This window comes from Sarcophilus harrisii, chromosome 2 (genome assembly GCF_902635505.1).
Source record: "Sarcophilus harrisii chromosome 2, mSarHar1.11, whole genome shotgun sequence".
Classification (NCBI taxonomy): domain Eukaryota; kingdom Metazoa; phylum Chordata; class Mammalia; order Dasyuromorphia; family Dasyuridae; genus Sarcophilus; species Sarcophilus harrisii.
In genome coordinates, this window is record NC_045427.1 from 480,015,195 (window position 1) to 480,039,996 (window position 24,802).

At 38.6% G+C, this 24,802-nt stretch overlaps 1 protein-coding gene across 3 annotated transcripts in view; it reads right to left on the reverse strand.

The window, feature by feature from the left end:
• Positions 1–524: 524 nt before the first annotated feature.
• KYAT1 (kynurenine aminotransferase 1) overlaps positions 525–24,802 on the reverse strand; it is a 52,572-nt gene continuing 28,294 nt past the window's right edge. The window contains exons 1-14 of one of the 3 annotated variants that reach the window (XM_031954767.1): positions 17,734–17,814; positions 16,749–16,838; positions 13,054–13,112; positions 10,458–10,605; positions 10,100–10,249; positions 9,905–9,991; positions 9,555–9,683; positions 8,786–8,906; positions 4,943–5,019; positions 4,710–4,799; positions 2,733–2,919; positions 2,561–2,640; positions 2,271–2,357; positions 525–1,874 (exon numbers count right to left, since the gene is read on the reverse strand). In XM_031954767.1, coding sequence (XP_031810627.1) covers positions 1,809–1,874; positions 2,271–2,357; positions 2,561–2,640; positions 2,733–2,919; positions 4,710–4,799; positions 4,943–5,019; positions 8,786–8,906; positions 9,555–9,683; positions 9,905–9,991; positions 10,100–10,249; positions 10,458–10,605; positions 13,054–13,106 — 1,275 coding nt within the window. In that variant the 5' untranslated portion in view covers positions 13,107–13,112; positions 16,749–16,838; positions 17,734–17,814 and the 3' untranslated portion in view covers positions 525–1,808. Of the gene's footprint in view, positions 1,875–2,270; positions 2,358–2,560; positions 2,641–2,732; positions 2,920–4,709; positions 4,800–4,942; positions 5,020–8,785; positions 8,907–9,554; positions 9,684–9,904; positions 9,992–10,099; positions 10,250–10,457; positions 10,606–13,053; positions 13,113–16,748; positions 16,839–17,733; positions 17,856–24,802 lie in introns of those variants that run through there. The other 2 variants (XM_031954765.1, XM_031954766.1) reach the window with 2 other exon arrangements.

Below are 24,802 nucleotides of genomic sequence, written 5' to 3' on the forward strand. Positions count from 1 at the left end.
CTGAGAGGTATTCTAGCATTGTATTTTTGGCAATACAATGACTCAAGACAATTCCAAAAAACTCAAGATAAAAATGCTATTCTCATCTAGAGAAAGAACTGATAGAATCTGAATGTACATTGAATCATACTATTTTTTTTTTTACTTTCCCCCTATTTTTTTTTAACAACATGACTAATATGGAAATGTTTTGCATAATTACACATGTATAACCTATATATAAAATGCTTACCATCTTAGGAAGTAGGAAAAAGGGAAAGAAATTTGGAATTCAAAATAAAAAAATGTTTTAAATTGTCTTTACATTTAATTGGGGGGAAGGATTATATATATAAAAAATCAGGATAAGGAGTTTATATACTAATTTTTATCCTAAAGGCAGTAGGGAATCATTGAAGATTTTTGAGTAAGGAACTGATCTAGTCAAATCTGTTTTAAGAATATTAATTTAAAAAACGAATATTAATTTTGTGAACCATTTTACGTATGAAGAAGGGAGAGACCAATCAGAAGACTACTGCAAAATTAAGCAACAAATATTTATTACATGTCAGGCACTGTACTAAGTCCAGTTCAGAAGTAAAAGAGCCTGAATTATAGAAATATAATGAGAGTCTGTTGCACTGCATTGAGGGCCTCTTCATCCTACTCTATCAGTTGACTTTGAGCTTAACCAGAGCATCTTTGGCTGGACTTTTTGATGTAAAAGTTCTCTTAAAAACATTATTCTCCATTTAGAAAGAAGCAGCCTGGTTGATACAATGGAAGGATCATTGACTGCCTTCTTTCAATACTTAGCTGAAGTCTTATCTTTTACCCAATACCTTTCCCAGTCTGATCCCCCTCAGGTCTGTTTATAGCTTGAATGTACCTGGTTATTTAAATTTCTCCTATATTGTAGAACTTTCAGAGCAGGGACCCTTCTTTTGTCTTTCTTTGAACCCCACAGTGCTTAACACAGTGCCCAGTACATAGCAAACACTTAATGCTTAAATGATTGTTGGTGCTTTGTTAACTGATAGGGTTAGTCCCCAGAGGTAAAAAGCAAAGGGATTTTGAACAGAGAACAACAGTTTACACAGAATGCAATAAATTTTATTAAAGGAAAAATATGGCTTTTGGTTTCAGATAAACACTCTTAATTTAAGTTTAAAGGGATCTGCCCAAGACTACGATTGATTGGCTATGCAAGGCAGCCTTACCGTTGACCCTTTTGATGTGCTAGCCCCTTGAAACTCAAAGGAGAAGAGAAAAACACAAGATAAGTTATAGCAATATGGAATCAAGAAGGGATGAAAGCAAGGTGTTAGGTATCCTTGTAAAATGCAGGTGACTTCTGGCCTGGCTGGCAGCCACCCTCAGTAGGGGTAGCTGATTCAGGTGTTTAGAGTAGAGGGAAATCCCACTTTATGATTCAACAGGAAGAAGAGGAAATGATAAAGGAGGGAGGGACATTCTAGGGAGAGCCCTGCCACCCTAATGCTGACTAAGCTGAATGTTTCCTTTCATAGGGACAGAAGTGTGGATATTGGGTAGGTGAGGGCTCCCCAATCCCCAAATCCTAATATAAAAGGGGGAGCAGACTTTCACTAAAACAGAATTGGGTGGGGGAGAAGAAAAAGACCTGGGGCGGCTATGCTCCCTTTTTTCACTTTTCCCTCTCCCTTAGGCACTAGTTAAGGAGCTTCCCTCCTTCCTCCACCAGACTCGGGAATGCCCGAAACACATAGGATAGACGAAGAGAGGAAGAAGGGTCCAATCAAATAAAGAGAGCTGGAGGAGAAATGGGGGAGAACCCAGTGCAGAAATCAGGCTTCTAGCTCTTTCTTCCACTGCTGTAGCTTATCATCCATGGCCTTGAGAGTGGAGTCATTCTAAACAGAGATTGAAATCATCTTGCTTAGTCTAGGAGCCAATAAGCCTTCTTTTTGCCCCTCTTGGGGGTTGGGGATGCACCCTTGATGCTGGGTGCAGTCATGGTGGACAAGGCCCCATGGCCATGCCGGGCCCAGGGAGGAGTGAGGTAGCAAGACCCACATAAGCATCGTGATTCTGGAGAGGAAATAAGGGGCAGTTGATGGACGTGGGCCCGGCATTTGCCCACCTGTTTCACAGAGACAAGAATGCCAGTCTCTGACATGAATTTGGATCCTTGGGTCCCTGGTGCTCAAAAAATTCCCTCTGAAGTTAAGAGGAGCTTGCATTTGGGACCTTATAGAGATGGCCCTCCCTACTCCAGCTCTTGCTCCCTCACTCTTCCTCACACTCACCTTCATAAAGCAGAACCGGATGTAGTTCTCAAAATGTTCCTTCTGCTCCGAGCTGCAGAACGCCGAGACTGGGATGGCCACCAAGCCCTGGAGGGGAAAACAGGTCTCAGGGAAGGAGTCCTGAGAATGTATGAGGGTGGGATGGAGTCTAGGGGTGGGGTAGGCAGGAAGAAAGTTCTTGTCCAGAACTACTGTTTCGGAGAAGGCTGGAGTCACAAGGGGTCTTACCTGATCCGAGCCTAAAAGAGAGAGAAAGGGCCTGGGAGGAGGCAGCGCTCTGTCCTTCTCACCTTGTTCTTGATCATCCACTTGATGAAGCGGGAGTCATAGGCCTCCCCCTCGGAGCCGGGCAGGTTGGGCATCTTCTTCTCTGGGGACCACATGAAAGCCCTGGATGAATCCCCAGTGTACCTTTCCCCTTCCCTTCCCCCAGCCATACTCTGCCTTATCCCCCAGACTTACTGAAGCTGGAGATGTCTGCCATGAGGAAGTAGGTGCCCTGGGGGACAATGGGCCTCATGCCAATGGTCTGCAAGCTGTTCATCATGTGATCCCGCCTTTTCTGAACATCCTTAGGCAACTGGACAAAGTAGCTATCTGGATCACCAAAGAGCCGCAGCTCCCTCGAAAAACTGGAAGATACAGCTTCCTGAAATGGAGGAGAAAGAGTGGGGTAGGGGCTAGCCGGATGCTATCAAGAATAACCTTCTGCCTAACTAGACCCAGTCATCATCTGCAATGCCACGTAGCTGTGACCTAGGATATGTCCCTCACCCCGTCTGGGCCCGAGTTTCCCTATCTGTCAACTGGATAATAACAATACTTGTACTACCTACCTCACAGCTTTGTTTGTGGTACTTCGTCAGTCTTAGAATGCTATGTACTTGTGAGTTGTAATTATTATTCCTATCAATTCCAACCTAGTTCAGGCTCTTACCAGGACTATTAGCTGGTCTTTCCATCTCTAATATCTCTCCTTTCCAATCACTCATTCACAAGTCTCAAATTTCATCTTTTTAGAACCCTTTTTTCATTAGACTTCTATCACCAACTAAATGAATAAGGTCTCCTCTAAACTTCAGTTTCTTCTTCTGTAAGATTGGATATTTTTTAAGTTCATTTCAGCTCTTAAGTTTTACAATCCTATGATCTTGTCACTTACCCTGCTCAAACACCTTCCAAGGCTGCCCACTATCCCAAGGAGAAATTCTGAAGTGGAGATGAGGGGATGGAATGTAAGGAGCAGGAGGGAGCATAATGAATACAGAAAACAGCTAATTATCCAGGTCAGATGGAACATAGAATGGATATGAAATGAGGCCAGCCAGCCAGGAATGAAGTCCAGTTGGAAGACTTAGATGTTAAGATGAGAGGCTTGTATTTTATCTTCATGGTACTTAGAGAGTCAATGAAGGTTTCAGAGCAGGAAGAAAGTGAACAGATCAGACCTATACCTGAGGAGGATTATTCTGGTAGATTTGTGAAGGATGGATTTTACAAGTGTAGTTTTTTTTTTGTTTTTCTTTTGTGAGGCAATTAAGTGACTTGCTCAGGGTCACACAGCTAGGAAGTGTTAAGTGACTGAGGCCGGATTGGAACTCAGGTCCTACTGACTCCAGGGCCTGTGCTCTATTCACTGCACCATCAAGCTGCCCTTTAAGTGTGATTTTTAATAAAAGCTGAGTGACAACTGGATCACTATCATGATTCTTTGTATCAGCCAGTGTCTAGCACCTAGATTGGGCAAGGTTCAATAAATATATTCAATCACAGAATCTCAGAAGAGAGAGGGCACTTTGACCCCATCTTGCCCAATTCCTATCTGGCCAAGAATTTTTTTTACATTACCCTATGCCTGATAATCCAACCTTTACTCAAGGGTCTCTGATGAAGGTGACAGGGCATGCCCTTTGCAAGCAGTCTGAGGCTTTAGGACAGCGCTAGTTAAGATGTTCTCTACCAGCCTAAATCTGCTTTTCTTTAACTAGTGAGCCTTCATTTGGTCTTCGGGGCCTAACAGAACAAAGCCAACCTCTTCCCTATAGGAGTCCTTCACACAGCGTCCTCTTCTAAAGTCTTTCTAGTTCTTCCAGCTGATCTTCACATGGCAAGAGCCTAAGAGTGTGCTGAATCTACTTCCTGCACTATTAGTCTAACCCCACATCCCTCCACCTTATCAACAAATCAAGGCTAAGAGACTTTTTCAAATTCTTTGCTAGAATCTAAGTAAACTCTAAGTACAGCAGCACCTGATCCATCAGGTTTCCTAAGGTCACCCTTTCCTCTGAACATTCACTCTTCATGGTGACAACCTCCTCCAGGGTAGAGGTAGAGATGAGATGGGGACAGGATCCATCCCAAGTTGGTCTTTATGAATCTCCAGAGTCCCTGACCAAATTCCAGATGATCTCATGAAAGAAAGGCGTTCCAATCCCTCACCTGGGTCTGTGTCGGGCAGTGATACAGGGAATTCTGGTGAACAGTCCGAAGATGCTTCATAAGATAATTTGGGCCCAGGACCCAACCCACCTGGACCAGAGTAAGAAAAGAATTAGATTCTTCTCTGGATCCCCATTCTTTCCAAAACTTGCTTTTTTTTTTTTTCACTCTTGCTTTCAAGCAGATTTCCTTTACTTCGATCTTTCAGGTCCCCATATTTTCCCAAGGCTTACCTTCCAACCAGTGACACTAAAAGTTTTTCCTGCACTGCCAATAGTCAAGGTGCGTTCCCACATTCCTGGAAGACTGGCTGCCAAGGAAAAGAGAAAATGGCTGTTGGGAGGATTGCGACAAACTGAATGGTGGGTGGTCAAGTACCTCACGGTGGGCTGTAGCAGGCCAAGAGACCAAGGACACTAAGCATCTTCTAGAGGGCACAGTACAAGCTGGCATGCTCGCTTTTTCTCTTGCTCCTGCTCGGAGCCCCTAATTCTTTCAGTCATTTATCTATCAGTTCACATAAATCTCTCTGGGTTTCTCTGAATGCATTCCCCACCCCCCCCCTTCATCATTTCTTATACAGACTCTCTTTAATGGGATCAGTCCAGCTATATTAACATTCCCTATATGTCCAGACCATTCATACAAGTATGTGGGCTCAGGTGCTTCCTAGTAGTGAGAATATTACTGGCTAGAAGGACAGAGAGCCTACCATCCAGATAAATAAGGGAAAAGAAAATGGAGAGTGGTGGCAAGACAAAATAAAATGGGAAGATCTAAATAGACAACTTGACTTTGTCTTGAATCTTATAAACTTGTGTCTCACATCCTAAATAAATTAGTCCTTCAAGTAGAGACAGAACAGGGGCATTCAGATGAAACATGAAACTCAAGAACAAGGTGAAATGAGGTGGAAGAACTGATGAGATAATTGGATTTCATTTAACATTCCTTCCTGTGTTCTGTCCACTAAATAAATAAACTCTCTATGGAGGAGAAAACATCCTGGGTAGATCTGACAAGTCTGGTGCCACAGGGAGTAACAGGTACATCACAGGAAGAGCAATATCCAAGAAAGAAGCCAACAATGAAGCTTGAAACTTCAGCTGTCTATATGTGAAGGCACAAAGTCTGAGGAATGAGGTGAACTTGAGATTCTAATAAAAGGAGGCAGAAGAACTGGGTTCAAATGCTGGCTCTGCTGTTCCTATCTGTGATCCTGTTGAGCAAATCACTTAATTTTTCTAGATTCCAAATTTCTTATCTGTGAAAGGAGGATCTGCACTTACGGGTCTCTTCCAGCTCTAAATCTTTGATCTTGTTGCCTCTAGGATAAAAAGTAAGATCTTCTGTTGGCCTTTCCCAATCTATCCCCCAAACACTTTTCCAGACTTGTTATATATTACTCCTCTTTGTGAACTCCTCCTTGGCTATACTGACCTTGTTGGGTTTTTTCCACACATGATGCCGATTCCCATCTTTGCAATTTTCACTGGCAATTCCCATGATTAGAATGCACTCTCCATACTCCCTCATTGAAGAATGCACTTCAATCTCTTAGAATCCCTTCAAAATTCAACACAAGAAGCTTCTTCTACATGAAGCCTTTCCTCATTCCTTTTCCCTCAATTGCCACCCTGCAGCCACCATTTACTTTGTATTTATTTTGTATATATTTAATATATGTATATCTATTTTGTCCTTTAAATAGGATTTAAGTACTCCTTACAGAGTAAGGAGATTGAGTCATTTGTGTCTTCAGTATCTAGTAGAGTGCCTGGCACACAAGAGGCCCTTAAATGATTGCAGATTTATGGATTGAGCATCTAGAGCATCTAGGCTTAGGTGTATAAGATCTCAAAGAACTATGGGATGAACTGAACTGCTTTCATCCTTCTTGGAAGATATCTGGAAAGAAGTGAAAAGTTGAAGAGCTATAGAAGGGCAATTATTGTCTCATTTTTCAACAAAGGGAAAAGGTTAATAATAGACTAGTAAGTCTAACATATTCCAGGGAAAATTTTAGAACTTATTATTAAAGAGATAGTTTAATAAAGGGCTATCCAACCATGCATTCCCTTTGATGCAGCAGTGTCTCTACTGGGTCAATATGCTAGATCATAAAAAAGGGAGAAGGACCCACATGTGCAAAAATGTTTGTAGCAGTCCTTTTTGTAGTGGTAAGGAACTGGAAACTGAGTGGATGCCCATAGTTGGAGAAAGGCTGAACAAGTTATGGTTTATCAATGTTATGGAATACTATTGTTCAACAAGAAATGAACAGCAGACTGATTTCAGAAAGGCCTGGAAAGACTTACATAAAATGATGCTAAGTGAAGTGAATAGAAGACTATTGTTCAACACTCTTGTTGTCCTTATTGGAAGTTTTCTTGTAGAGACCAGAGGATAAATTTTGTCAGATGTGTTTTAAGGAGTTCCATGTGTAGGTTGAACTATATGGCCTCCAAAACTTCTTTCAACTCTAAACTTAAATGAATCTTTAGTAGACTAAGGGAATTCTACAGGCACAGCATACTTGGATCATAGCAAAGCATTTAAATAAAATTTCTGGTGATTCCTGTGACAGGGATGGGTTAAAAGAATTAGATAGATGGATTTTGAACTGTCTAAATCTCTATACCAAAAGAACTGTCATCAGTGGATTGATGTCAACTTGGAAAGTAGTCTCTAGAGGAGAAGCCCAAAGATATGTTCTCAGTCTTGAGCTATTTAATACTTTTAACACTGTCTCAGGTGAAGGTTTAGCGAGCATACTTCATAAACAAAGTAGCAGAAGATATCAAGTTTAGAGGAGTTACTAATATGCTGAATGACAAGAGGCCAGCTCCAAATAGATCTTTATAGTCTAGAACTGAGATGAAGGAGATGGATTTTAACAGGGGGTAAATGTCAAGTTCTACACTTGTAATGGATTAAAAATTATCAACTTCAAAAATAAATCAGTGGGTTCAACTAGGTGGTACAGTAGAACACTGGCCCTGAAATCAGGGAGACCTTTGTTCAAATCCAGCTTCAGAAACTTACTAGCTATATGATCCTCGGCAAGTCACTTAACCCTGATTGTGTCCAAAAAAAAAAAAAAGTATATGAGTGGAGAGAGAAGGCTAGACAATGATTCCTGTGGGAAAAGATATGGCTTTAGTAGGCTTCAGGAAGGAGTTATCTGTCTTCTATATCCATTGAGTCTCCATATATGTTCCATATCACAGCAGATTCCAAATCACTACCACCATTCTTTGTTAAAGACTTTGATGAACCAAATTATGACAGTCAGGACTGTGCTGGAGCAAAGCCCTTTGGTAAGCCAAAATTGATAATGTTATCTATCATAGGCTTAATTAAAGAAATTATTGAATCCAGAAATAAGGAATTGATAGTACCATGATGATTTGCCCTGGTCAGGCCACATCTGGGAAATTGTGCTTAATTCTGAGCACCCCAATTTAGTAAAGATACAGATAAACTAGGAGTATATCCAGAAAAGAGTGATCAAAGGTCTGAAAGTATTGGACACTCTTTTAGATGGAGTGGATGAAAGAACTGGAGATATTTAGCCTTGGAGAAATGAAAGCTTCAGAGGCCATGACAGATTTGAAAAACTGAAGAAGCAGATGAATTTTGTCTGGTTCCAAAGGACAGAACCAGAAACAATGACATCTTTGAAAAGAATATAAGGAAAAACTTTCTAATAGTTAAAGTCACCCCTAAAGGAGGTGGGCTGCCTTGAGAATGGTGGTTTTCCTCTCCCTGCAGGCCTTCAGACTAAGGCTAAATGATCATTGGCTCAGAATGCTATAGGTAGGATTCTCAGTCCATGGGTTCCATAAAGGCAGGGATCATATCTCATCTGAACTTTGGGTTGTCTCCTGAGATTTGGTACAATGTTTTGCTAGCAGAAGGCATGAAAGAATGCTGGTTAAATTTGCTTTTCTTTGTATCTGCAGTGCTTGGCAATACTGGCATTTAACAAATTATTGTTTATAAGACTTAATGGGCTAGCCAGTGCTGGGTCCTATCCCTTCTCTTCTGGAGGGTCCATGCCCAAGCTTGCATACCTATGCTGATGTGTTTCTTTTCATCATACACCAGCCACTGGTAAACCTCATCACTGAAGCACAGGACATCATGTTTTTTGCACAGATTTGCTATTAGTTCAAGTTCTTCTTTGCTGAACACCTGTAAGGAAAAGGAGGGGAGGGGAGAGAAGAGAAAAATTAGGCCCATGATGGAATACAATTCATCAGGGATTCTCCCTACCCCCAGGGAGAAAGGAGAGGACCACTGATAGCATTTGAAGGGATAGCAGACAACCCAGCTCCAATCAAAGGAGGAGAGGATTACCAAGCTATATTTCATGCCTCTCCTAAATAATATATGAACACTGAACTCATTCAATACATTTTGGTTCAAGTTCTAGCTGTCTTAGTTATATGACCCCAGGAAGGTCATTTCACTTTTCTGTACCTCCATTTCCCTCTTCTGTCTTATAAATAAGGTCTTATATCTTATTTATAAGTATCAAATGAGGTCATGAATATAATGTAAGTATTTTGTAAACCTTTAAGTATTATATAAGATTATATAGGATGGAATTAGGCAGCAAAATAAAGTAGTGGAGAGCTAGTCTTGCCACTAGTAAGAAGGATTCAAATTTTAGGTCTGACATAAAGTCTGTGTGTTTACAAATTACCTAAGCTCTCAGTCTGACACTGTTAAATTCCTAAGAGAATAACTTAGAAATGCTAACATGTATATGTAGAGTTTTGACAATGGACATTCTGGTGATTTTTTTCCTGGACCTCCCAGGAAAAGTATAACATTTACCTTGCCCAAAGGGTTGTTGGGTGAGTTGATGACGATGGCTTTGGTTCGAGGGGTGAACTTGCTGGCCAGTTCATCTGGATCTAACTTCCAGTCATCACTGGATATCATCTTGCCATCATCAGATGGTGGCTAGTAGAGAAAGCCAAAGAGAAGCCAGAACTACCTTCAGTTTCCCAGGCTAGTCTTCTTCTTGCCCTAATGCCTCCCTGCCCTCACCTTCTCTTTACTTTCCTTCCTCCCATGTGACCCCATCTCCTAGCCCCTAAAGAGACAGGATTCAGCTACATTTACTTCCTAGGATCTGTCCTTGAACCCTACCCACCCTGCCTGGGGTCCTTTGAAATTCTCACCGGTTTTAGTGACACAAACACAGGACGGCCACCAGCCATCTTTGTCATGGGCTCATAGCAGTCAAAATAGGGTTCAATGAGAATGACCTGGGTACAAATGAAGGTAAGGAAGGGGTTGCCATTAGGATCAGACATCCATTTTATATGGAACCTTTACCTTCAGACCTCTATTTCTTCACTTTTTCCATCTCTTACCTCATCTCCTTCATCCACTAGGGCCTGGAAAGCATAAAAGAGGGCTCCATAGGCACCCACTGTCACAAGCACATCTTTTAAGGGATCGATGTCTTGTTTCAGCAGCTTTCCAAAGAACTGGGCCAGGACCTTTACCAGGGGAGGGTGACCCTGTGGAAGGAATTGAGAGGATTACCAGACTGTCTCTCTGGGTGGGCTAGTTTTTCTTTTTATCCCTTTTGATTTTGGGGGGAAGACAAATATGCAGAAAGATTATTGGTTAAATATGGTCATTATGTTTAGGTTATAGGAGAGTGGGGTGGTTCTGGAATGGATTGAGGAAAAAGAGACTGTATAGGGAGAGGGAGAAGGGACACACATAACCGCGAGTGTACTGATTGAGCATGATGTCTCTGGTGACAGCCTGTCTGAACGCTTCTGTGGAGAATTCTGGAGGTGCAAAATCAGGGAAGCCCTGGCCCAAGTTGACAGCCTCATTCTCATTGGCCAACTGCGAAAATTCCACCCTGGGAGGGAATGGAAAACCAGAAAAATAGAATTAGGGAACAAGGAACAACATGTCCATGGACATGGTCAGAAGGTGGGAGACACTGATGTCTGGTCTGCTCCATGGCCCCAAAGGGTTAGAAGAAAGCCAGAGCTGTGTCAGAGGATCAGCTGAAATGGACCTTACAAATCCAATGCTCCTGTTAAACCGAGGTCCAGAGAGGTGGTTTGCTAGCTAGATTTCTGAACTCCCATCCTTTGCTACTCACTTCTGGGCGATGGGTCACTTCTCTTCCTCCTCCTCTACCCTCCTACCTCTGTGAAGTCCTAACCTGTCATCTGCAGGGCTTTGTAGCAAGATTTCTACAGAAAGTCTAGATTCTCAGAAAGTCCTTGGGAAATAAATGGTTCTGAGCTTCTGGCCACAAAGTAAAGTGATCATGAAACAGAGGCCACCCCATTGCTCCCCAAGTCCTGTCCATGCCCATTATGACGCTTCAGGAGAAGCAAGGAGCTAGGTTAAGAGACAAAAGGTTCTCAGAAGGGATATGTATCTAGAGATAGTGACCGGACTATTAATTTTGTTAGCATAGGTACTCCCAATTGGGAAAATACCCTCTACCAAGGTAGGTCAGCATCTTCTCTGCTTAGAACACTGAGGGCTGAGGTGATCTGCCCAGAATGGCACAACAAGCATGCATCAAAGGCAGGACTCTGCCTTTCAGACCAGCTTAACAAAAGTTTTATAGATAACCTGGTTCCTTTCCTGTCTTTCCATTCATGATAGACAGGTGACATGCTAAGTATTCCTGGGCCTGGAACCAGGAAGGCCTGGATTCAAATCCGGCCTCAAACTCTGAGCCTAGGTAGGTTACCAACCTTGGTTTATTGCAGTTTCACCATCCGTAAAATGGAAATAAAACTAACACCACCTACTTCCTAGGATTGTTATGAAATATTTTAAAAACTGTTTGGAACCTAGCTGTGATTATTATTATAAATTTACACGATTCCCCTCTACATTCTCTAAGATTCAGTGATCCTGAGCTCCTTTCTGTACCTTGCACAAGACACTCCCTGACTCTGTGCATCTTTGGGGTTTTTTTTTGAGGGGAGAGGCAATGGGGATTAAGTAACTTGCCCAGAATCACACAATTAGTAAGTGTTAAGAGTCTGAGGCCAAATTTGAATTTAGGTTCTCCTGATTCTAGGACCCTGTCTATTCTGCCACTTGTGAGCCCAACTGCCTTCTTTTAAACCCTGTGCATTTCCACTGGCTGTCTCATACCTGACATGCTCTCCCTCCTCATTTTCTCTTGATTTCCTTCAAGTCTACTAAAATCTTATTTCCTACCAAAAAAACATTCCCAGTTTCTCCCTCTGAGGTTAGCTCCAATTTATCATAAATATATATATGTGTATATGTATGTTTGTGCATAGTCTTTTATAGATCCTTTTTGCCTTGTTTTGTATTCCCAGAGCTTGGCCCAGTATCCGGAACATAGTAAATCCCAGCACATCAAAAACTACTTTTCGGCCCATTGATATAATCTTCTCAAATTCCCTGTTCTGTCCTCAAAAAAAGTCATTGCTTACATAGTATAAGACATTAAAACACTGAGGAAGAAGCTTGGTGCATCCTAAGAACTATATAAATGTTAGCTATTCAATAGAAGCTATTACTATTATTGGTATCTTCTATGTATCTATTCCTTGTCCAGTTAAGGAGCAAGCATTTATTAAACACCTACTATGTGCCAAGCATTGTGCTAAAAAATTTACAAATATTACCTCTTGGTACACAACCACTTGGGAGATGGAAGTTATTACGATCTGCTTTTTACTACTGAAGAACTGAGGCAGACAGAAGTTAAGTGACTTATTAAGGATAGATACAATCTCATTCATCTTTGTAAGTCTCTCTCAGTTTGTCATTGTACTGAATGAATGATAGCAAACCACAGGCAAATCAGAAGACCTTTTAGAATTCACTAATTGCCTCACTCCGGCCTCCTATCTCCTCCTATTCCTCGTGGCTAGATATCCCCTACTACAATCTCAAACTCTCTCCATCCCCAGAGCTAACTAATTCCTCCCTCTCTCAATCCACAGAGTTTTGGCTTCCAAATCTTCCTCACCACAGGAAGGGTGAGTAGGAAGGGCAAGCAGAACAAATCTAATCACGCATTTGTGTAGGCTGGAAACTTTCAAAATTCTAGGGTTAAAGTTCTCATTCTCCTTCCTCCTTCCTCCCACTAAATAGGTTTAATTATTTCCCATCCTGACACCTCTCTTTCCTAGTCTCCTAGTTCACACACATTTTTGTCCTAGACTACCAAAGATTCTGGTCAATTCTTTTGTGTTCCCCCTCAGCCCTCCAGTCTCGTTCATTTCCCCCAAATCCTAAACACACACACACACACACTCTCTCTCTCTCTCTCTCTCTCTCTCTCTCTCTCCTTACTCACCAAGGGTTCTTGTCAATGCCTTCCAGCCTTCGAGCCTGCACTTGCTTAGACATTTTGACCTGAATAGATAAGAAGACGAGCAAGTGTATAAGTTGTGGGAGAAGACAGGCTTCCTTCCCCAGAGAAAAGCAGACTGAATGTCCCTCCCTCTACTGCTTGGACCAGTCAGCCTTAGCTCCACCCTTCCACGAAAAAAAAAAAAAAAAAAAAAAAAAACCCTCAAAAAAAAAAAAAAAAAGATAGCTTCATTTAAATAAATTAAAGGCTAGTTTAATAAAAAAAAAAAAGGTAGCCTCATTTAAATGAATTAAAGGTAACCTCCTTTAAAAGAAAAGTAACCTTGTTTTTTTGTTTGCTTTTTAGATAACTTTTTTTTTCTTAAGGTGCCTCATTAAAAAAAAAAAAAAAAAAAAAAAAAAAAGCAAAACTAACTCTCAGGTAACTCCAGGCTTGATCTCCCATCTCAGGCCCCACCCACCTAATCTGTTTCAGGACTAGTTTGGAGGTTTATACCAGGCTTGTCCTCAACACCCAGGTCCTTTGCAAATTAGAAAGTAGTAACGCCACATTCCGCCCCATCTCCCTTCCCCTAGATCAAAGGGGCTCCAGGAAGACTCTTCCCCAACTTTCAGATTTGTTTAACCTACTGGGTTATAATGACCCTGAGGCACACTGCTTCTGCTCTAACCTCTTCCCAGCCCAAGCTGGTCATGGACCAGGCAGGCCAGTTTTGCCCTTTGTCTGGGGTCAGAGTCACAGATCTATGTGATTTTGGTCTAGCAGGATTTGTTTGTGGGTTGTTGGGGTTTTTTTTTTTTTCTTTTTAATTTTGGTTATCATACGACTTTCTCCCCCTTCCTTCTCACCCCAAACACAAAGTCTGTGTGTGTGTGTGTGTGTATGCACACACACACATATATACATACATATATGTGTCAGTTCTTTTTTTCTGAATTTAAACAGTATCTTCCTTCATGGGATCTTTATTTTTAATCTAAATATTTACAATATAGTCAGCAGGGTTAATATATTTTTTTCTAAAATGCCTCCAGTATGGAACTACACCAAAATTTTTGAAGAGCCAAAAATCTGGCATACAAATAGGAAGGGGATTTCCCCCCCAAAACTAGGTTATGAGAATAAGAGTGAAAGTGGGAAGAGGTGAGAGAAGTGGGATGAGTTAGAAAGGACAAAGGAGGGCCAGATGGAGAATGAACAAGATTGAGATCTGAAGATGAAAGAGGAGCAAAAGACTGATGAAGATAGAAGGCTGAAGAAATGAGAAATGAAAAGGGGGCGGGGAGTGAGGGAATGGGAACTACAGTTTGAGGGAGATAGGGAAAATGCAGCACAGAGAGGAAGATAGGAAAAGTGAAGCTGGAAGAAAAGCCTGAGACAAAAGGAAGAAGGAACAAATTTAGGATATATAAGTATTATGGAGACTCACAGTATAGGATAAGGAAACAGAAAGGATGGGAAAAGGAGAGAGAAGAAAAGGGGAAAGGGGGGGGGGTTAAGGAAGGGAAGGGAAGGTAGGAAGTGAAGAAGTCAGACAAGGCTGAGGGGAATGGGAAAGAGAACGAAGAAACAGAGGAATTCAAAAAGAGAGAATGAGAAGTGACAGAGTACCATTTATTTGCCCTAAGAATGAAAAAAAATGGTCTCAGAGAAGCCAAGACAACTGTTACAAAGCCTAGGCTCCCAAACTCATGACTTTGACCACATGAGGGCCCTCTTAGACCCTGATTCAAAATTAGATGAATTATTTTTTCCCACTATTCAATAAGCTTAAAAATCTGGTTTCCCAGTCAGAAGCAAATTAGAAAAGTGGAGAGAGGTTTCTAGAAGCAGCAGATACATTGACAACAACCAGAAATGATACTAGATACAGATAAGAGAAAAATATATAAAAGCAAACACAAAAACTAAAGCAGCATCAAACCAAGGGCCATTTAGTAAAGCAACAAACAATCCTACTGCACACTAGCAATGTCACAATTTTTCATAGTATTCCCCAGGGCCCAGCACATAGCAGGCTTTGAGCAAATGTTCACCAAATCAAATTAGTTTTCCCATTTATACAAAGGAAACAGGGAGGAAGGAGAACAGGAAGTGATTTGACTAAAGTTACTCAATGATTTAGCTGTGTCCCACCCAAGACTTCTATACTATTCTAAAATGAAGCATTTTAGTACCATAAGTTAGCAGGGTGGCTAGCTGGCCTAGTGAAATAGAGCTCATCTTCCTAAATTCAAATCCAGCCTCACATACTTTGTAGCTTTTGAGACCCTATGTAACTCATTCAGACCTATTTGCCTGCACTGGAGAAAGAAACAACAAAATCCTGCAGACAAGTACCTGGCACCTAGTAGGTACTAAGCAAATACTTATTGACTGAGGAGCTGATGATCAAGAAAAATAATTTAGGTACAGACAGTACAGTACAAACTTTTTAAAGCTATGTAATTATAAAAATCCCTATTCAAAGTGGTTAAAATTTATAAACAAAAACCAGTTTTGGTACTTAGAAAGGGACAAATTTCTAACTATCTAACTAGTTAGATATGTAAAAATCACACAGAAAAGAAAAAGATAAGGAGACGCAAAGAGGGCAATTTTGTTACTATTTCAATATATTTCAATTACATCTAACTAAATAGTGTTTTGTTCTTTGTATATTGAGATATTTGTGTTTGCTGATAATTATTCATGATGAAAACTTTTTTTTTAAGTTTCCTTTGAACACAGATTAGATAAAGTAGAGTTAGTATCCTGTCCTGGAAGGGAAAGGAATTCTAGCAGAAAGACCCAGGGATAATCAGATAACCTGGATTTCCTTAATAGGTACAACGACTTTAAATGTCAAGATTTTCAGGAAAGCTTTTATGAGCCAGTTATACTCCCTTATGAGAGAGAGAGAGAGAGAGAGAGAGAGAGAGAGAGAGAGAGAGAGAGAGAGATCTTTTTTTAAAGAGTCAGAACTTCTAAATGTAAAAACTGTATGATGCAAAACTGTATTGTATGTAAGTATTGCCCCACTCCAGACACAAGCCTATGGGAGCTGACACAGGCATTTGTCCTAAGTAAATTAACTTTCTGAAAACTATGTGGCTGAGAAATTTAATTGAACCGGTACCCAGGATAAAATTTAAACAAAAAAGAGCAAGAGCTTCCATTCATGTTTGTTTCCTGATGAATCAATCTGTGACATATTTTAAAGTTAATGCCTTTAAACTACTGGTGTCATTAGGGGTGTTTTTATTGTAGTTGTTGTGTATGTTTATGTGTAATTGTTGTGGCATTTGTTTTTGTTGGGTTTTTCTTTTTGGTTGGGAGTGGCAAAAAAAAAATCTTCTATTTAAGCCACCAAAAGCAGCTTTTAAATTTTGTTTGTCAAGCTTTTGTTGCCCTAGAACCCACCTCTTCACACATCTTAGTCTTAAGCCTGGTACTGTTCAGTCTAAAGAAATACTTGCACATAAATGCAAACCAAACTAAACCAGCTTCTAATTTAGAGACCTACATGTAAGAAAGGGAGCTTGAAACTGTGTATAAGACAGGAGAGGGTTTGATGATTTGGAAGCAGACCAATCACAACTTTTTTGGGTCGTGCAGGACCAGCCTCCAACTTAAAAACATCTGGATTCATGTCCCACTTGTTAGTATCTATGCTGCCAGACACTGAGCAAGTTTACCTTCTCAATGGCCCAGATGACTTTCAAGGACTATAAATTGCAGAGAAGGTGCTTATCTGCATTGATAGGAGTTTCCTCACCAGGATCTCCCTATATCAATGATATCACAGATATAAAGAGAAAGCAAATATGTATTTCCCTTCCATATGTAAATATATATGCATGTGTGTAGAGTTGATTAGTCTTGTCCAAGTCTTCTTGACTTCAATTGGATTTTCTTAGCAAAGATACTAGAGTAGATTTGCCATTTCCTTCTCCAGCTTACTTTACAGATGAAGTAACTGAAGCAAACAGGGTTAAGTCACCTGTCCAGGTCACACAGCTAGTCAGGGCCAAATTTGAATGCAGGTTTTCCTGACTCCAGGCTTGGTGTTCTGTCCACTAACTCCCCGTCACCCCCAAGTCCACCACAGAAATATTTTTAAAGTGTCCATATACATAAATTTGTATATATTTATATATGTATTTGTGGATAATATCTGTGTATGTATACATATTTATTTCTAATTTCAAGATAGATTTTTCTCATTGGATATAAAATATCTCAAAACTGGAGGAACTAATTTCCAGAATTACTGAAATCACATGATTGAGACCTGGCAAGAATCTTGTACACCATCTAGTTAGATTCTTCTTTTCAGAAATGAAGAAACTGAGATGGGAGTTTAGGTGATTCATTCAATCTTGTACAGTTAAATATCAAGGCAAAAGTCTTTAGCCTGGCATTCCGTATGCCTTTCTTCAATGCTATTCCTCTTGTCCTATACCATTCTATGTAACTTTGAGTAAAGCACCCACATACTCAGGCTCAGTTTCTTGAGAAAGGGTGCCGGATTAAATGACTGTAGTCCCAAGGAGACATGAAAGGCTTTTTACATAGTTAATTCAATTCCTGTTCAGTATCTAGAAGGGATGAAGAGCTAAGGGGAAAGAACAAAGAAGCAGTTCTATACTACCAGGAGTCTGGAGGGACAGAAGCACTTACCATCTGGTGCAGGGGCCTGGCCAGCTTCACCTCGGATCTCCTCAGCTGACTCAGCACCGTCAGCACCCAGGGGCTCTTGAGCATTGCTTTCCCAGACACCAGGGGACACCAATGACTTCCCCCTCCAAAGGCAGAAGAGGAGAAGATGGGTGAAACTGAGGTATATCTGGATCAGGAGTTCTTAACTTGGGATCCATGGAGTCTTTCCATAGAGGAGTTTCAGAGGTTTGAGAAATTATTTTTTAATCGTATATATTTTATGTTATGCATTTAAAAGCAATATTCTGAGGAGGGCTCCATAGATCCACTGGTCCATGGCCAAAGGGTCCATGACACAAAAAAGGCTAAGAATTTCCAGATTAAAGAAGGATTTGGGACTAGGTGTCCCAAAACTGTGTGAGAATATGTAGCATATGGATTGACTCATGGTGGGGAAGCAGCTAGATACAATGGACCCTGCCTTCCAAAATACCCCAAGAGTCCTTTTCCTCTTCATGTACTCAATCTGGAAGCAAGACATTAGGAATTATTCTACCATTCTTACAGGTGGGAAAAGCAAGGGTGTAACTGCCTAAAATAGGCCGCCTAAGGTTCAATTTTTAGTAGCCATATAATCAAGGGTGTGCTGGAGCCTGCTTTTACTGGAAAGCCAGGGATTTAATTTTCAGGGTAAACCTTTACACCCTGGAAAGTGAAAGGATACAAATCAGGACTGGGTTTATTATCATTATTTATTATTATTTTATTGATTGTTTACTCTAAAGAAAATGATGGTAAAAACATTTATAATACAAATTCAACTTTAGAGTGAGTCACACAATATAGATTTGGGGAATGGGAGGATTTTTTTTTTAATTGAAATTTTTTAGTTTCTAAACATATGCAAGGATAATTTTTTCAACATTTACCCTTCTTCCCCTAGATGGCATGTAATCTAATATATGTTATTATTTTTTTTTTATTTAATAGCCTTTTATTTACAGGATATATGCACGGGTAACTTTACAGCATTAACAATTGCCAAACCTCTTGTTCCAATTTTTCACCTCTTACCCCCCCACCCCCTCCCCTAGATGGCAGGATGACCAGTAGATGTTAAATATAATATATGTTAAATATGGTAAAAATATATGTTAGGTCAAATATAGGCATATATATTTATACAATTATCTTGCTGCACAATCAGATCAAAAAGTAAAAAAAAGAAAAAAATAAGAAAAAAAAAAATTCAAGCAAACCACAACAAAAAGAGTGATCCAGAGGATGGCGAGCTTCAAGAAGAATATAGACACTTAGAAGATTGTAATACAATATTGACAAGAGATTTCATTATCTCTCCTTCAATTTTGGGTAAGTCTAACAGAAAGATAAACAAAATGATGAGGTTCGGGTTAGCTAGCTTAACAGAGAAAGCCTGAAACACAGATAAGACTATAATACACTCTGAGGCAAACAGAGAAGGGCACAGATAGGATCGCCTCAGTTTTAAATAACCCTTTTGTTCTTTAGTAGGTCTTTTGTTCAAGTGGACTTTCATTACAATTCCAATCCAAGGAGGTCTTTGGAAATCCTACTTAATCTATCCAAGTTATGATGTCAAACCCCCAAAGTTACATTTTTCCTATAAAGCTGCCCAAGGCTTACTAAAGTTCAGTCCCCCTTTTAGGGATTAGCCCACCATGGTGTCCTGCCTCAAGGTGTCCTCTTGTTAGAGCTAACTAACTCTTTTAGGGTGCTAAATCCTTTTTAGGGTTAGTCCTCAATGATGTAATCTCCTTCCCCTACTAACTCCCCTTTGGGGTTAGTCTGCTAAACTCCTTTATGGATTTAGCCTTCTAGTTAATAGCATACTGCTACTTCATGGAATAGTCCCTTTCTCCTGCTTAATTGTGAATTGCATTAGGGAACTTGTCTTTCCCCTTGTTAATTATTAAAAAAAACAAAAAAAACAAAACAAAAAAAAAAACCCTTTCTTTGCTAACTATAATATTCTTTTTTTTGCCCTCCCAAATCTATTTCCCAAATCTACCATTCCTGTACTTTTTCATTTTGTCTGTAACCTCTTAGCATAAATAAGGTACTTTTTGGCAAAGAGAATGTCATTGTGAATTCTTCACATGTGCTTTGTGCCTTACACATTCTGTTTCAAACTAGGAATTGCTAACCCAACTTCATCAAAAGGGAAAATGTGAAACTGAATAAAATTCTGAAGAAACTAGAGTTAAAAGTTTTATGGCATCATCCAAATGGGACAGCAAAAGAATAAACATATTTCTCTCTACCACACAGAACTTTTACAACAACTGACCATGCAGCATAGAGATATTCTCAGCAAACAAATTTTAAAAGACAGAAATAGTTAACACAATCTTTGTAGACCATAATGCAAATAAAATAGTCATTGGTTCAGGAACCACAAACAAAAGATACAGACTCAAATGGAATCTTAACAATGAAATCTTAAACTAATGAATGATCAAAGAACAATCAGAAACAATTAGTAACTATATAAAAACTACATAAAAGAAAATGATAAAGATGAAATAACATGCCAAAATTTCTGGGATTTAGCTCAATTAGTTGTCAGGGAGAAAAATCATATCTTTACAATCATATAAATAGAATAGAATAAAATAGGAAAAGAGGATTAGTGAATTACATATTCACTTTAAAATTAGAAAACAAAAAAAATAAGCAAAGCACAAAAGAGATATTAAAAGTCAAAGGGGATTGATCCAGCAGTGTTACTACTGGGCTTATATCCCAAAGAGATACTAAAGAAGGGAAAGGGACCTGTTTGTGCCAAAATGTTTGTGGCAGCCCTGTTTGTAGTGGACAGAAACTGGAAACTGAGTGGATGCCCATCAATTGGTGAATGGCTGAATAAATTGTGGTATATGAATATGATGGAATATTACTGTTCTGTAAGAAATGATCAGCAGGATGATTTCAGAAAAGCCTGGAGGGACTTATATATGAATTGATGCTGAGTGAAATGAGCAGGACCAGGAGATCATTATATATTTCAACAATACTATATGATGATCAATCCTGATGGACGTGGCCATCTCCAGCAATGAGATGAACCAAATCAATTCCAATAGAGCAGTAATGAACTGAACCAGCTACACCCAGTAAAAGGAGATGACTATGAACCACTACATAGAATTCCCAATCCCTCTATTTTGTCCGCCTGCATTTTTTATTTCCTTCACAGGCTAATTGTACATTATTTTAAAGTCCAATTCTTTTTGTACAGCAAAGCAACTGTATGGACATATATACATATATTGTATTTAACATATACTTTAACATATTTAACATGTATTGGTCAACCTGCCATCTGGGGGAGGGGGTGGAAGAAATGAGGGGAAAAGTTGGAACAAAAGGTTTCGCAACTGTCAATGCTGAAAAATTACCCCTGCATATATCTTGTAAATAAAAAGCTATTTAAAAAATAAAAGTCAAAGGGGAAATAGATAAGTTGAAAACAACCCCCCCAAAAAATTATAAATAAAACTAAAAGCTGGTTCTTTAATAAGACTAATAAAATTGATAAACTCTTACTTACTCTGATTAAAAAGCAGAAAAATCAAAATCAGTAAAATTGCAAATGACCAAAGTAAAATCACAGCAAAATCAGAAGAAAAGGACAAATAATCAGACTACATCATGCACAATTATATGAAAATAAACCTGAGAACATAAAAGAAAGAGAGGAAAATCCTCAAAAGTATAAAGCAGCCAAATTATCAGAAGAACAGGTAGAGATCTTAAATGATCCAATTTCAGAAAAGGAAATAAATCTAAAAAGATCTGTAAAGGAAATACCAAAGAAAAATACTGCTGGCACTGATGTACTCACAAGAGAATTCTATCAAACTTAAAAAAAAAAAAAAACAACAACAATAACAACCCCAACTGTACGCATAATTTACAAAATATTTTCAAAAATTGAAAAAGAAAGAACATTCTCCCTTCCAGGACCCAGTATACAGACAAGTATACTTCTAAAGACAATATTATTAATCAACACTGACTCAAAAATGTTAAACAAAATCTAATCAAATAGACTATAGTCATTTATCCAAGAAATAATTCATTGTTTTCAACATTATTTTTGTAAGATTTTGAATTCCAAATTTTTCTCCTTTGCTCCATTCCTTCCCTCTCCCCTAGAGAGCAAGCAATCTGATATAGGTTATACATGTACAATCATGTTGAGCATATTTCCACATTAGTTATGTTGTGAAAGAAGAATCAGAACAAAATGGAAAAATCACAAGAAAAAAACAAAACAAAAACAAAGTGAAAATACTATGCTTTGATCTGCATTCAGACTCCATAATTTTTTCTCTGGGATGCTAATAGCATTTTCTTGAATTTGTCTTGAATAAATGTATTGCTGAGAAGAGCTAAGTCTATCATAATTTATCATTGCACAATGTTTCTATTACTATTCTCCTATTTTACTCAGCATTAGTTCATGTAAGTCTTTCCAGGCTTTTCTGAAATCTGCCTACTCATAGAACAAATTCTTATTTCTTATAGAACAAATAGCATTCCATTACATTCTATTTTTAAAAAATTATTTATTAAAGCTTTTTATTTTCAAACCATATGCATGGATATTTTTTCAACATTGGCCCTTGCAAAACTTTGTATTCCAAATTCCCACCCCCATCTCCCCCACTCCCTCCCCTAGATGGCAAATAATCTAATATTCCTTTACATTTTTATATCACAACTTGTTCAACTATTCTCCAACTGATGAGCATCCCTACAATTTTCAATTCTTTGCCACCATTAAAAGAGCTGCTATAAATATTTTTGTACATGTAGACTCGTTTCCCTTTTTTATGATCTCTTTAGGATACAGACCATATGGTGATACACACTTTTATAGCCCTTTGGGCATAGTTCCAAATTGCTCTCCAGAATGGCTGGATCAGTTCACAACTCCACCAACTATATATTAGTGTTCCAATTTTTCCACATTTTCTCCAACATTTGTCATTCTCCTTTTCTGTCATATTAGCCAACTTGATAATTGTAACATGCATTCCTCTAATCAATAGTGAAACCCTTCAATGTGTTGAAATGAGACATATCAGGGATGAGGGAAAGCTCAACATTAGGAAAACAATCAACATAGTTAATCATATTAAAAACAAAAAACCACATGATCATTTCAATAGATGTGGGAAAAGCTCTTGAGAAAAATACACTACTCATACTAAAAAAAAATCTACAAAATATAAGCAGTAGAGGAGCCTTTTTTACTATCACAAAAAATCTAAATAAAATTAAAAGAATCACATGCAATGGAGAAATATTAGAACCTTTTCCAATAAATATGGAAGTAAAGTCAGAATGTCCATTTTCCCCACTATTATTTAATATTATTCTAGAAATGCTAACAACAGCATTTCCAGCAAGAGAAAGATTTTAAAAGGATAAAAATAGATGAAGAGGAGATGGAACTATGTGTTTGCTGATGACATAATGGTTACTTGAAAAACTCCAGGGAATCAGTAAAGAAACTAATTGAGACAATTAATAGCTTTAGCAAAGTTGCAGGTTACAAAGTAAATCTTCAAAATCAACAGCATTTCTATAAAATAATAAAACATAAGAAGCAATAACAGAAAAAAAATCCCATTCCAAATAACCACAAAATGCTTAAAATATTTGGAGCACACAAAACACTCTAATGTATTCAATTATAAAATGATCTTTAAAGAATTAAAGAACAATCTACATAGTTAGAGGAATACTTAGTATTTGTGGCTAGACCACGTAAACATAGAGACAATACTTTCAAAGTAAACAGTATTTACTTTTTTTTTTTTTGCCTTGAATTTATTTTGATTGTTTTCTTTTTTTCTGGTTATCCATATACATTAATTTTTTTTTTAAATACACATTTCTTTATGGATCATGTTGGGAGAGAAAAATCAGAACAAATGGGAAAAAATCATGAAAGAGGAGGAAAAACACTAATATTTATTTTTAATGCTATAACAACCAAATTATCAAGGGAATATTTTACAGAACTTGATAAAATGATAACAAAATTCATTTGGGAAAAGAAAAGATCTAGAATACTAATGAACATGATGAAAAGACATAAGGACAAAGGAGGAATAGCACTTCCCTATCTTGAACTATGTTCATGAGCTATAAGAAATGATGTATCTAATGAATAACGAGAAGCATGAGAAGATCTCTATGAAATGATGCCAAATCAAGTCATCAGAGCCAAGGAAAAAATATATACAATGACTCCAACAATATAAATGCAAAGAACAACTGCACACCAAAAAATCAAAAGTAAATGTAACAAAATTACAAAAATCAAACAGGACTCAGATAAAAAGCTATTAGAACATCCTAATAAGCCAAGAATCATACGACATAAATAAAACCTTATATAAAAAATTACTTTGTATATACTTTGCATTAATCTATTTGTATACATTTTGCATCACCCGAAGAAAATGTAAAGTCCTGCAATTCAAGAACTTTTACTTCTTACTTCATATAAAGCAAGTCAAGCATTTAGAAGTCACTAAATAAATGATGAGTTGACAATAATTGTCTCCCTCTGAGACTTCCTTCTGTAAACTAAACATCCCTACTTTCTGTCTTTCCTATGACATGACTCCTATACCTCTCACTATCCTGGTTGCTCTCCTCTTGAAGACCAAGTTTCTGTACCTCATGCATATATGAAAAACTGTCCCTTGAATACAACACAATCTCTGGTTGAGGTCTGGCCAGAGCTGAGGATGCTGAAAACAGAATTTCCCTCATTCTGGATGTTATGCTTATATTGATGCATTCTTAGCTTTTTTGGTGGCTATCTCTGATACTGATTTGTGATCTTAGGTTTTACTTCTTGGTCTTCTAGCAAATAAAGATTCAAAATTGCTGACCTACATTGGTGGAGGGAGTTTCCTTATCAGAGAACTCCACAGAACTTTAGAGCCAGGTCTTATCAGCATCCATATCACTTCATTAACTTTCTTTTTTTTTTTTATTTTGCTGAGGCAATTGAGGTTAAGTG